General features: G+C 41.1%; 2 protein-coding genes across 7 annotated transcripts in view; one reads left to right on the top strand and one right to left on the bottom strand.

The window, feature by feature from the left end:
• Positions 1-10,456, top strand: part of MASTL (microtubule associated serine/threonine kinase like) — a 34,605-nt gene extending 24,149 nt beyond the window's left edge. For 2 of the 6 annotated variants that reach the window (XM_025396988.1, XM_025396986.1), the window contains exons 10-13: positions 1,614-1,628; positions 4,747-4,860; positions 5,268-5,369; positions 9,993-10,456. In XM_025396988.1, the coding sequence (XP_025252773.1) occupies positions 1,614-1,628; positions 4,747-4,860; positions 5,268-5,369; positions 9,993-10,150 (389 nt within the window). In that variant the 3' untranslated portion in view covers positions 10,151-10,456. The remainder of the gene's footprint in view (positions 1-1,613; positions 1,629-4,746; positions 4,861-5,267; positions 5,370-9,992) is intronic. The other 4 variants (XM_025396985.1, XM_025396984.1, XR_003121157.1 and 1 more) reach the window with 3 other exon arrangements.
• Positions 6,506-12,732, bottom strand: part of ACBD5 (acyl-CoA binding domain containing 5) — a 61,570-nt gene continuing 55,343 nt past the window's right edge. The window contains exon 13 of the mRNA XM_025396993.1: positions 6,506-7,969. Coding sequence (XP_025252778.1) covers positions 7,930-7,969 — 40 coding nt within the window. The 3' untranslated portion in view covers positions 6,506-7,929. The remainder of the gene's footprint in view (positions 7,970-12,732) is intronic.

Raw genomic sequence — 12,732 nt, 5'->3', positions numbered from 1 at the left:
CATGGTGACACAATCTTTGTTCCTACATTCCAGCATTTAAATCCAGCCAATTAGATCTCTGCAGTGTTTCACCTCTCATTTTCTTCTCTGCCACTGTTCTCTTTAAGAACTCATCTTTCTCTTTTATTATTTTAGTGCCCTTCCATCTGGTCTCTTCAACTTCATCTTATTATCAATAATCATTGCCACCAGATTTTTCTTCCCAAACCATCACATGGCTCATTCTATTTCCCTTCTCAGAAAACTACAGTGGCTGCCTCTTAGCTGCTAAGTAAAATCCAAATTGATCATGGCATTTGAGGTGATAGCTCTCATACCAGCCTTGTCTCTCAGAGAGTCTCTTTATATGCCTTATGTTCCCATTCCATTTCTTAAATACATTTAATTTTCAGGTCTTCCTTATTTTGCTTGTGTATTTAACCTTATTTGAGCAAAGCCAGTTTCCTAGTATCTTCCAGTCAAATTCTTCTCATTTCATCATTTCAAATGTTACCTCTTCCATAAAGCATCCCTTGAAGTATTCACTTCCCACATCCCTGGGAAGTATTCACTTCTGTTACCCTATTAGAAACTATTTAAAATATGACATTCTTCCTGTGTTGTAATTGTTAATTTATCTCCACTACAAAAGCTTAAGAAAACTTCTTGAGGAGACTGTGTTTTCTTTCTTTCCTTTTTTTTTTTTTTTGAGACAGAGTCTTACTTTGTCGCCCAGGCTAGAGTGCAGTGGCGCAGTCTCGGCTCACTGCAACTCCCGCCTCCTGGGTTCAAGCAATTGTCTGCCTCAGCCTCCCAAGTAGCTTACAGGCACCCGCCCCAATGCTTGGCTAATTTTTATATTTTTAGTAGAGACAGGGTTTCACCATCATGGCCAGGCTGGTCTTGAACTCCTTACCTCGTGATCCACCCAAAGTACTCAGCCTCCCAAAGTGCTGGGATTACAGGCATGAGCCACTGCACCCAGCCAAGAGTGTGAGTTTTCTACCGTCTGCATAGCACTCCTGAATTCCTTGGAAGCACTCAGTAACTGATATTACTAATCTCTATAATACTGGAAATAGCCACATTTAATGTTCCTCTTTCTCTCTTAGCCAAAGCAAATAAATTCCTGTGAGCACTGATTTTTATATAGTGCCTCTTTTGCTCTGTCACAGATTTGCTAGCCCATTTTCTGTATTATAATTTGCATTATCTCTAAGGACAGAGTGTGAAAGTAAGCTTCAAACATAAAGATGTATTTTATAGCATCTTGCCACTGTTTTAGTGAGACATCTAGCTCCCTCAGCTAAACAACATGCTGACAACATGCTGAGACCCAACCATGACCTTCCTGATGCCCCTCCATCTTGCCTCTCAGCAGAGATGAGCCAGGGACTCTGTCCTGAGTTTTCCATAACTTTATGTGCACCTTTTTTCAGCTTAGTGTGTTAAAATTATCTGTATTGTCTCTCCCAGAGTAGGCTGGTTTCTCTTTGGGAAAAGAGATTTTCCTTAATCCTCTTTGTATCTTTTATATCTGGCACAATACCTGGTGCCCAGTTCAGTGAATGAAGAGGGAAGGGATTCTAATAATTTTAATGCAATGTACCTAACTACTGTTTTCTTACATGCAGGATTTCTGACTTCCGGTGAGTGAGCTTCTCTATAAAGTAATGCGGCAAAGCACATTAAACTGAACAGTCAAAGTATAACTAGATCACATTGCATAAAAAATTATTTTTCCTTTTAGCTCACTTGTGAAATACAAAAATGAACTGTCTTCTGTCTTCTCAGCAGCAAGACATCCAGAGAGGTGGTTCTTCTCTGTGAAAAGAAATGTAGGCCTGACGCATTTTTCATTAACTTCTAAAGGTAGCACAGAGTGAAGATAAAGTCTTTTTTATTACAACAGAAGAAATAGTATTGATACAAATATTAAAAATGGCTGGCACTGTGGCTCACACCTATAATGCCAACACTTTGGGAGGCTGAGTCAGGCAGGTCACCTGAGGTTAGGAGTTCGAGCAGCTTGCCCAACATGGCGAAACCTTGTCTCCACTTAAAAAAAGACAAAAATTAGCTGGATATGGTGGCTCATGCCTGTAATCCTAGCTACTCAAGAGGCTGAGGCAGGAGAATCACTTGCACCCGGGTGGCGGAGGTTGCAGTGAGCTGAGACTGCACCACTGCACTCCAGCCTGGGTGACAGAGCGAGACTCCATCTCAAAAAAAAAAAAATTAACAATTACAGAAGGGTTCTAATTTTCCAAATCTTTTATTATCATTAGAAAATAAAAAAGTGTAACAATATCAACATATCCTATAAACTAAAGGAGTGAGTTTTGAATTAGAAAGCCAGCAATGTAAAACAAGTCTGTTCTTTTTCTGTGGCTAATGACGTATAATTGCAAAGTTTTATTCCACTATGTGATCTTCTTAGACTTTGACTTAAGTATATGGGTATGTGTGGCATATCCATGCAGAAATCATGTACTTTTTTTTTTTTTAACACAAGTATATTTTAGCTGAGCTGGTAAAAGGGGCCTAATTTCTAACCTAATAAGTAAAATAAGTAAATTTTTTTTTCTAATTCCCCCTACTTTTCTGTTATTTGGTTACATTATCTAATCCGTTGGGATAATTCTTTCTCAGCGCTGCTTGAAAGGCCTACTAACTGAGGTGGTTTGTATGTTTTTATAGTATTATAGAAATAGAAGCCTATAGAATATTTGCATTTTGTGTTCCTTTAATGGAAGATGGGATTTTATGGCTTGCAGGTAAAATGGCACTCTAAATGCATGCAGCTATTTTTCCTAAGATCAGATTCCACAATGCTTTCCTAGTTGTCTTCAAATGGAATGGTGGCAGTTTTTTAACCACAATAAAGAATTTTGTGAAGTTGTCTTTAAAGAATAACTTTCAGGCAAATTTAGCACTAGACTAGGATCCCTATTCTTAATTTATATTGAAGTTATCCATTTTTGAACTAAAATTAACCTTTTCTTAGAAAACACTTTATTCATAGAACTGAAGTATAAACCAGTTTATGGTTTATAAGATCATATTTTAAATTACTGTTAAAAACATCTTTGTGGCCGGGTGCAGTGGCTCACGCCTATAATCCCAGCACTTTGGGAGGCTGAGGCAGGCAGATCATGAGGTCAGGAGATTGAGACCATCCTGGCTAACATGGTGAAACCCCGTCTCTACTAAAAATACAGAAAAAAATTAGCCGGGTGTGGCGGTGGGCGCCTGTAGTCCCAGCGACTCGGGAGGCTGAGGCAGGAGAATGGCGTGAACCCAGGAGGCAGAACTTGCAGTGAGCTGAGATCGCACCACTGCACTGCAGCCTGGGCGACAGAGTGAGACTCCTTCTCAAAAAACAAACAACAACAAAAAACTTTGTATGTAAATGTTGCGTCCGATGAATATTTTATTTAGAAATCAATTTTACCTATTTCTTAAGACATCTCCTACTTACATCTTGAAACCGTAGTTTAAGTGAATACTCTTTGCTAAACTAATTTGTCCCTCTGTGTTCCTAAAAGGAATAAAGCCCCATTAAACTACTCTGTAAGTAAGGCCTTCCCTAGTTACCAGGCTTTCCTTCAATTACTATAAATGTTGCTGCCTTATCTCATACCTTGTGCAGGATACAGAATAATCATGTAAATGTTTACATTTCCTGATATGAAATTGAGTAGTAGTCTGCCTATTTTAGAGAATAATTTTAGGATTTAGGATACATAACATATCCAGAATGTCAGAAATTATTAATAAATGAAAAAAATGGCTTTATCTTTTCTTTAATCAGCTGTGGTAATTGGTAATCTAAACTTCTTGGAAAATAAAGAGGAAAGCAGTTATCACATTGCCCAAGTGAAAACAATGTGGGTTTTTGCACTTTTAATAATGCCAACATGTACACATATTAATGTTGCAGATAGTGACTATCTGGGGCTGACGGTGTGGGCAATAAAGGAATTGACCAAGACAGTCGTAGGTAAAGAAAGGCAAATTTATTAGAGGAAGTAGGAAAACACATTGTAAGGATGCAACGAGCAAGTCACCGAGAGGGGAGCTGATTACAAGGAGACAAAGGCTTGCTAGAGATGTTATAGGATGGTGCTTGTGCTAGAGAAGGCTGTGTGCTATACTGATAATGCCAAGGTTGCAGTAAGCTAACTCACATTTTTCTTTTCTTTTTTTTTTTTTTTTTTTTTTTTGAGACAGTCTTACTCTGTCGCCCAGGCTGGAGTGCAGTGGCGTGGCGTGATCGAGGCTCATTGCAACCTCTGCCTCCCAGGTTCAGGCAATTCTCCTGCCTCAGTCTCCTTAGTAGCTGGGATTACAGGCATGTGCCACCACACCTGGCTAATTTTTCTATTTTTACTACACACAGCCACCATGTTGGCTGGGCTGGTCTTGGATTCCTGACCTCAGGTGATCCACCCTCCCCGGCCACCCAAAGTGCTGGGATTACAGGCATGAGCCACCGCACCCAGCTCTACCTTGCATTTTTCTATCAGTCAAGGGTCTGGTGATAGCTGGACACAGGACAATTGTGAGTTATTTGTATAGAAGGGCTGTACATCTTGGACCATGAAGAAAGGCAGACTTGCAACTTATCGGCTTTTTCTTTTTGCTTCCTCCAGTCCCACCAGCCTAACTCCTTTTCCCTAATTAGGACTCCACAATTAATATTTCTGTTCATCATATATTTGTAGAGAATGCTTGCCACTTTAGCTGTTTCCTCTTCAATTACAGGTCCTGCGGTAGACTGGTGGGCACTTGGAGTTTGCTTGTTTGAATTTCTAACAGGAATTCCCCCTTTCAATGATGAAACACCGCAACAAGTATTTCAGAATATTCTGAAAAGAGGTGATTCTTTTTCTCCTATTAAGATAGTCATTTACTGGCTGGGCATAGTGGCTCATGCCTGTAATCCCAGCACTTTGGGAGGCCAAGGCGGGTGGATCTCCTGAGGTCAGGAGTTCAAGACAAGCCTGGCCAACATGGTAAAACCCCATCTCTACTAAAAAAATACAGAAAATTAGCTGAGCGTGTTGGCGGGCACCTGTAATCCCAGCTACTCGGAAGGCTGAAGCAGGAGAATCACTTGAACCTGGGAGGTGGAGGTTGCAGTAAGCTGAGATCGCGCTATTGCACTCCAGCCTGGGTGACAAGAGTGAAATTCCATCTCAGGAAAAAAAAAGTAGTTATTTATCTCTGGGTATTATTATTTTGAGCAGTGATTAACCAGTTTATTTGTATCTGTGTGATTTTAGATATCCCTTGGCCAGAAGGTGAAGAAAAGTTATCTGATAACGCTCGAAGTGCAGTAGAAATACTTTTAACCATTGATGATACAAAGAGAGCTGGAATGAAAGGTACAGTTTTGTGTTAATACACTGTTTTACCATTGATTTGTTCCAGATGGTGAATATTTATAAAAATAGCAAGTTCCGGCTGGGCGCGGTGGCTCACACCTGTAATCCCAGCACTTTGGGAGGCTGAGGCAGGCAGATCACGAGGTCAGGAGATCGAGACCATCCTGGCTAACATGGGGAAACCCCGTTTCTACTAAAAATACAAAACATTAGCCGGGCGTGGTGGCGGGTGCTTGTAGTCCCAGTTACTCTGGAGGCTGAGGCAGGAGAATGGTGTGGACCCGGGAGGCGGAGCTTGCAATGAGCCAAGATTGCACCACTGCACTCCAGCCCGGGCAACGGAGCAAGACTCCGTCTCGAAAAAAAAAAAACAAAAACAAAAATTAGGCCAGGCGTGGTGGCGCGCACCTGTAGTCCCAGCTACTCAGGAGGCTGAGGCAGGAGAATCACTTCAACCCAGGAGGCAGACATTGCAGTGAGCAGAAATCATGCCACTGTACTCCAGCCTGGGCGACAGAGTGAGACTCTGTCTCAAAAAAAAAAAAAAAAATCAAGTTCCAGTATAATACTACAGATAATCTGACTGCTAAATTGGTACAAAGATAATTCAATTTATTTCTGCCCTCTAGGTATGCATTGATATGGTCCTTATTCTACATGAAAATTCAATGTGTCACATGGTAGAAGAGGCAAAAAAAAAAATTTAGTGTGGTCAAATAGCAATACTGTATTCATGCATTAAATTTTAGTAATCGGTGGGTGTAGCGGCTCATGACTATAGTCCTAGCACTTTGGGAGGCTGCAGCTGGCAATCGTTTGAGCTCAGGAGTTTGTGACCAGCCTGGGCAACATGGTGAAACTCTGTCTCTACAAAAAAATACAAAAAATAGCCAAGCAAGGCAGTGCGCACCTATAGTTCCAGGTACTTGGGGGCTTAGGCAGGAAGACTGCTTGAGCCCAGGAAGTCAAGGCTACAGTGAGCCATGTTCATGCCACTGCATTCCAGCCTGGGAAACAAAGTGAGACTGTCTCAAAAAAAAATTATTAATCTCAAGTATCTAAAACAATCTTACCTCTTTTTTTTTTTTTTTTTTTTAACATACATTATTATTGCTATTTATTTATTGAGAGACAGGGTCTCAGCATGTTGCTCAGGCTGGTCTTAAACTCCTGGGCTCAAAGGATCCTCCTACCTCAGCCTCCCAAAATGCTGGAATTACAGGTGTGAGCCACCCATGCCTGTCCTAAAACAATCTTGTTAGTGTCTTGGGTTTTTCAAAGCCTGATAAAGTTAAGGAAGTACAGGAAATCTTTTTTTATGAAAACCTCTGTTCTGTAATTTTTTAAAACAAATTTATTTTCCCTAATCTTGCTAGAGGGATGTTCTGTAATTTCTTATTGCTTCATTTTTTATACTATTATTTTTTGATAAATGTACTGGATCCCAGGTTGGCTCATGACCAACTTGGTATATTATAAACCACTCAATAGTTTTCTCAGTGCAGGAGTATCTTAAACCCTAATTTGGAAACTAGTAAATCTCATTAGCAGCTGCCTTAAAATGCTTTTGTTGTTGTTGAGACGGAGTCTTGCTCTGTCGCCAGGCTGGAGTGAAGTGGCGCGATCTCGGCTCACTGCAACCTCCGCCTCCCAGGTTCAAGCGATTCTCCTGCCTCAGCCTCCCAAGTAGCTGGGACTACAGGCATGTGCCACCACGCCCAGCTAATTTTTGTATTTTTTAGTAGAGACGGGGTTTCACCAAGTTGGCCAGGATGGTCTCGATCTCTCCTGGAATGTGATCCTCCTGCCTTGGCCTCCCAAAGTGCTGGGATTTTAAAATCCTTTTTCTAATGAGGTATGGTAATATAGAGAAAAGCATTATGTCCCAAAATGCATTTCTATGTCAAGTAGGATTTATTCAGGAAAATGAGCTTCAGAAATATGTCATTTGCATCAGCTTCTAGGTGTTCCTGTAATAAGATCAATAGTTGGTTTTTTTTTTTGGTTTTGGGGTTTTTTTGAGACAGGTTCTGGGTCTGTCGCCCAGGCTGGAATGCAGTGGCACAATCTCAGCTCACTGCAACCTTCTGGGCTCAAGCAATTCTTCCACTTCAGCCTCCCAAGTAGCTGGTACTACAAGTGCACACCACCACACCCAGCTAATTTTTGTATTTTTAGTAGAGATGGGGTTTCCCCGTGTTGCCCAGGCTGGTCTCGAACTCCTGGGCTCAAGCCATCCACCCACCTTGGCCTCCCTAAGTACTGGGATTACAGGCATGAGCCACCACGCCTGGCCCAGTTTGTTTACTCACTGATTTAACCAATCCTATAGAGTGCCTTCTAGGAGCCAGGTGATACTGCTTCAGGCCCTGGGAATACCCTAAGGATGATCTAGACTCAGACTCCTGTCCTTGTGGAACTTACATTCTGGTGGAAAGAGAGACAGTGAACAGTTACAGATACAACATAATGTCATGTAGTGGTAAATACTAGGAAGAAAAATAAAGCAGGGTGAGAGGACATGAAGTGATGGCACGAGACTTCTTTTTAGACAGTGTGATCAGGAAGACCTCTGTGAAGAGAGGCATTTGAGCAGAAACCTGTGTAAAGCAAGGGAGCAGACATTTGGAAACTCAGCTCTACCTTTTTCAAGGCACTTCAGATTTAGATTATGCTACTTAAAACACATAAACACGCACATTTCAACTTCCGATGCTGTACATTGGATTTGGACATATTGAGTCCTTGTAGTGTTATTTCAGAATAGATATGAGTGTCCAAAGGCAACATATTGGTCAGATTGCTATTATAAAAAACACTATCACTCATAAGAAAGATTTTTTTTATTTTTTATTTTTTTTGAGATGGAATCTTGTTCTGTTGCCAAGGCTGGAGTGCAGTGGCATGATCTCAGATCACTGCAGCCTCTGCCTCCCAGGTTCAAGTGATTCTCCCGCCTCAGCCTCCCAAGTGGCTGGGACTGCAGGTGTGCCCCACCACACCTGGCTAATTTTTGTATTTTTAGTAGAGATGGGGTTTCACCATGTTGGCCAGGCTGGTCTCGAACTCCTGACCTCAAGTGATCTGCCCACCTCAGCCTCCCAAAGTGCTGGGATTACAGGCATGAGCCACCACGCCTGGCCCAGAAGAGCATACTTTTATTTTACTAGGTAGAAGGAAATAGGAAAAATGACAGGTAATGAAATGGCAGTAAAGAGGTGAGGAAGGCTTTGAAATCTTGTAAGCAGAGCAGCTCTGTGATACAGAGCTTCCAATGTAGCCATATGCTAGAAGTCAGTATGTTGTAGAGATGCAAGTCAGTGAAATCAAGGAAGTCAAAGAACCATGAAGAGAACGTGTCAGAAGTGTCATCAGTGTATATCTTGAAATCACCATGAAGGATAAGGACGGAGTGCAGGGAAGAAAGGGAGAGGAGGGTGAGCTTCATGCTAAAGCTGTCTAGGGCAATAGATATTGCTAAGGAATGTGGTGACAGAAAGTGGTGGCAAGGTTTTAGAGTAAGAAATGGAGCATTCATCATGGAAGATCAATGACGTGGAAGGTTTATCAAGGAGCAGAAAGTAGGCCATGCTCTCTTCCCTTGAGTCAGGGATTCTGTAAGAAGATGCAAGGTGGGTGCGGTGGCTCACACCTATAATCCCAGCACTTTGGGAGGCTGAGGCGGGTGGATCCCTTGAGGTCAGGAGTTCGAGACCAGCCTGGCCAACATGGTAAAACCCCATCTCTACTAAAAATACAAAAATTAGCCAGGCGTGGTGGTTCACATCTGTAATCCCAACTACTCAGGAGGATGAGGTGGGAGAATCGCTTGAACCCGGGAGGCAGAGTTTGCAGTGAGCCGAGATTGTGCCACTACACTCCAGCCTAGGTGACAGACAAAAAAAATTAGCCAGGCATGGGGCCACTTACCTATAGTCCCAGCTACTTGGGAGGCTGAGGCAGGAGAATCACTGAACCTGGGATATGGAGGTTGCAGCGAGCCAAGATTGCACCACTACACTCCGGATTGGGCAACGAAGAGAAACTCCATTTCAAAAAAAAAAAAAAAAAAAGATGTGAGGGCCGGGCTTTGGAAGGCCATAGTGGGGAGATCACCTGAGGTCAGGAGTTCGAGACCAACCTGGCCAACATGGCAAAACCCCATCTCTACTAAAAATACAAAATTAGCCTGGCATGGTGGTGTGCACCTGTAATCCTAGCTACTCGGGAGGCTGGGGCAAGAGAATCGCTTGAACCCGGGAGGCGGAGGTTACAGTGAGCAGATTGCGCCACTGCACTTCAGCCTGGGCGACAGAGCAAGACTCTGTCTCAAAAAAAAAAAAAAGATGTGAGAAAGATAGGCTTCTAAGTTAAGGCAAATCATTCATTCTGTCATTAAACAAATACAAACCAGGGACCTGTCATATGCCAAGTGGTATTCAAAGTGGCCCATGTAGACCTTTGTGAAGTATGTGGCCTAACAGATGTTAAACAAACATCTGTGAAACTGGCATAATAAAGTAAGGTAAGTTATATGTGAGACATTCTCTTTTTATAATTCTTGTAAAGCAGTACTTACTTAGGTAATGAGACCATACTGTTTTGTTTTATATTTTTCCTAAGAACTAAAACGTCATCCTCTCTTCAGTGATGTGGACTGGGAAAATTTGCAGCATCAAACTATGCCTTTCATCCCCCAGCCAGATGACGAAACAGATACCTCCTATTTTGAAGCCAGGAATACTGCTCAGCACCTGACCGTATCTGGATTTAGTCTGTAGCACAAACATTTTCCTTTTAGTCTAGCCTTGTGTTATAGAATAAGCTTGCATAATTATATACTTCTTAATACTAGATTGATCTAAGGGGGAAAGATCATTATTTAACCTAATTCAGTGCGCTTTTAATGTACGTTACAGCTTTCACAGAGTTAACGTAATGAAAGGCATATAGTCAGTAATTTATCTTAATCTCAAAACTGTATATAAATCTTCAAAGCTTTTTTCATCTATTTATTTTGTTTATTGCACTTTATGAAAACTGAAGCATCAATAAAATTAGAAGACACTATCGAGAGTGAGCCACTAGCTTGATTTTCTTTCTCCTCTGATTTCAGTTCACTGTTCAGTTTAGTATTAAAATAACAAAATAGTCATACAGTTCCATTTGATTGTAATTTACTTGCATATTACCTTCAAAAGCTGTGTTCTTGAGGGCAATCATTTAAGCCATACTTGTGACCTCAGAAATGCAGCTGGAAGGCCGGGCGCAGTGGCTCACGCATGTAATCCCAGCACTATGGGAGGCCGAGGCGGGCTGATCTTGAGGTCAGGAGTTCGAGACCATCCTGGCCAACATAATGAAACCCTGTCTCTACTAAAAATACAAAAATTAGCCGGGCATGGTGGCAGACGCCTGTAGTCCCAGCTACTCTAGAGGCTGAGGCAGGATAATTGCTTGAACCCAGGAGGCGGAGGTTGTGGTGAGCCAAAACCGCACCACTGCACTCCAACAGAATGACTCCGTCTCTAAATAAATAAATAAATAAATAAATAAATAAATAAATAAATAAAGGCAGCTAGAAAATTCCTTCGCTTAGTAACTCCTTTGGGGAATAAGGAATAAACAAAAAGACTAAGGCTTTCGTTTACTTTCCTAATGATACAGTTTTGCCGCCTTGATTTCTATTGGTGCTTACTCCACAATATGTATTTGTTTAAAATAGTACTGGAGGCCGGGTGCGATGGCTCATGCCTGTAATCCCAGCACTTTGGGAGGCTGAGTCAGGCAAATCACTTGAAACCTGGAGTTTGAGACCAGCCTGGCCAACATGGCAAAACCCCGTCTCTACTAAAAATATAAAGATTAGCCAGGTATGGTGGTGCACACCTGTAGTCCTAGCTACTTGGGAGGCTGAGGCATGAGAATTGCTTGAATCCGGGAGGCGGAGATTGCAGTGAGCTGAGATCACGCCACTGCACTTCAGCTTGGGCAACAGAATGAGACTCGGTCTTAAAAAATAAAATAAAATAGTACTGGAACAATTAGGTGTGATATATTGTAGCAATTTGAATATCTTGTTCAATTTTAATAGAAAATGTGATGCGTTACATCTTATTGTCATTTATTAAAACATGCAACATTATCAGAAACAGATTGATCCTTAAAAAACAAAACATAATTTTCTTTTGCTTAATAAATATAACTATCACAAGCACATCTGTCAACATCATTCTTTTCAACAAAGCGAGACCCCATCCCTGGGGGGAAAAAAAAACTTGTTCCTTTTGCACATTGGGTTTAGTGTTTTTACTTTCCATTACCATCCCAATAAACAGCCCTGTTGTAGTTGACAAAATGTACAAATTTAAAATGGTTACAGTGAAAGATATACCATTATAATTAGTGCTATATAATTGAATCCATAGGTTAATGGTTTTACTGAGCTTGTTTTAGTAATAACTACTTAGATTTAATGGTCACTTCTAGTAAAATGTTCAAAATACAGTTGTTAAAAACTTGAATGTGAATTACATCTTTCCCTTAAATTAGGCAAAAGCATAGAATTATCTATTATCCTTTTACGGTATTTGCCAGTAGTAGAAAGAAAGTAAGTTTTGGAATCAAACAAAAATTGTTGAAATCACTGCTCTGCCACAATAAAAGGCCTCTGGCAGGTTAAAGTGAGCTACTGATAACTCACTGTACAGTGGGGATTAATAGTGATTAATTTGGAGAGTTGGAATGAACAGAGTAGATTAAGGAACAAGCCAGTTTAGTTGCTACCCAGGATATTAACCTTAACAGGGACTTGAAACATTACTGAATAATCAGGGAAATGTGCTCTGAGCATATTCCTAGTGCAGAAGACAATGGCCATGAGTGGAAAGTTACACTGTTTACTCTAAACAGACCTAGCATGTGAAGCTATAATGACCTGAAATTCAGCCACAGGTAAGGCATGCTGTAATGGTATTTATTGGGAACAGGTGACTTATTATCTAAATTTATACCTGTCAAGATGTAGATTCAGACACTTGCTAAGGAAAAACCTAAGAGGAAAGAACAATGGGAAAAAGGGAATGGTTGACAGCTGATGTATATGTGTGCATGCACATCTTTAAAGAACACCGACGGCCACCAGTAGAGATCCATGCATCTTTTGCTACGAAGGAAATCAGAATATATCATCCTAAAATGCCTCTTTGACATAAAAATATTTTTGAGCTAAAGGCAGTTAAGAAGCAGCAAACTGAGGAAAGCTCTCCCCATCCCCCTGCCTTTCTGCCCAAAGGAAGGATATAAATTCTCCTTTGCTGGAGACAATTCTAGAGTCTTTTTTTTTTTTTTTTTTTTTTTTTTT

The sequence above is a fragment of the Theropithecus gelada genome, chromosome 9 (assembly GCF_003255815.1).
Source record: "Theropithecus gelada isolate Dixy chromosome 9, Tgel_1.0, whole genome shotgun sequence".
Taxonomy (NCBI): Eukaryota; Metazoa; Chordata; class Mammalia; order Primates; family Cercopithecidae; genus Theropithecus; species Theropithecus gelada.
This window is presented reverse-complemented; position numbering and strand designations above follow the sequence as displayed.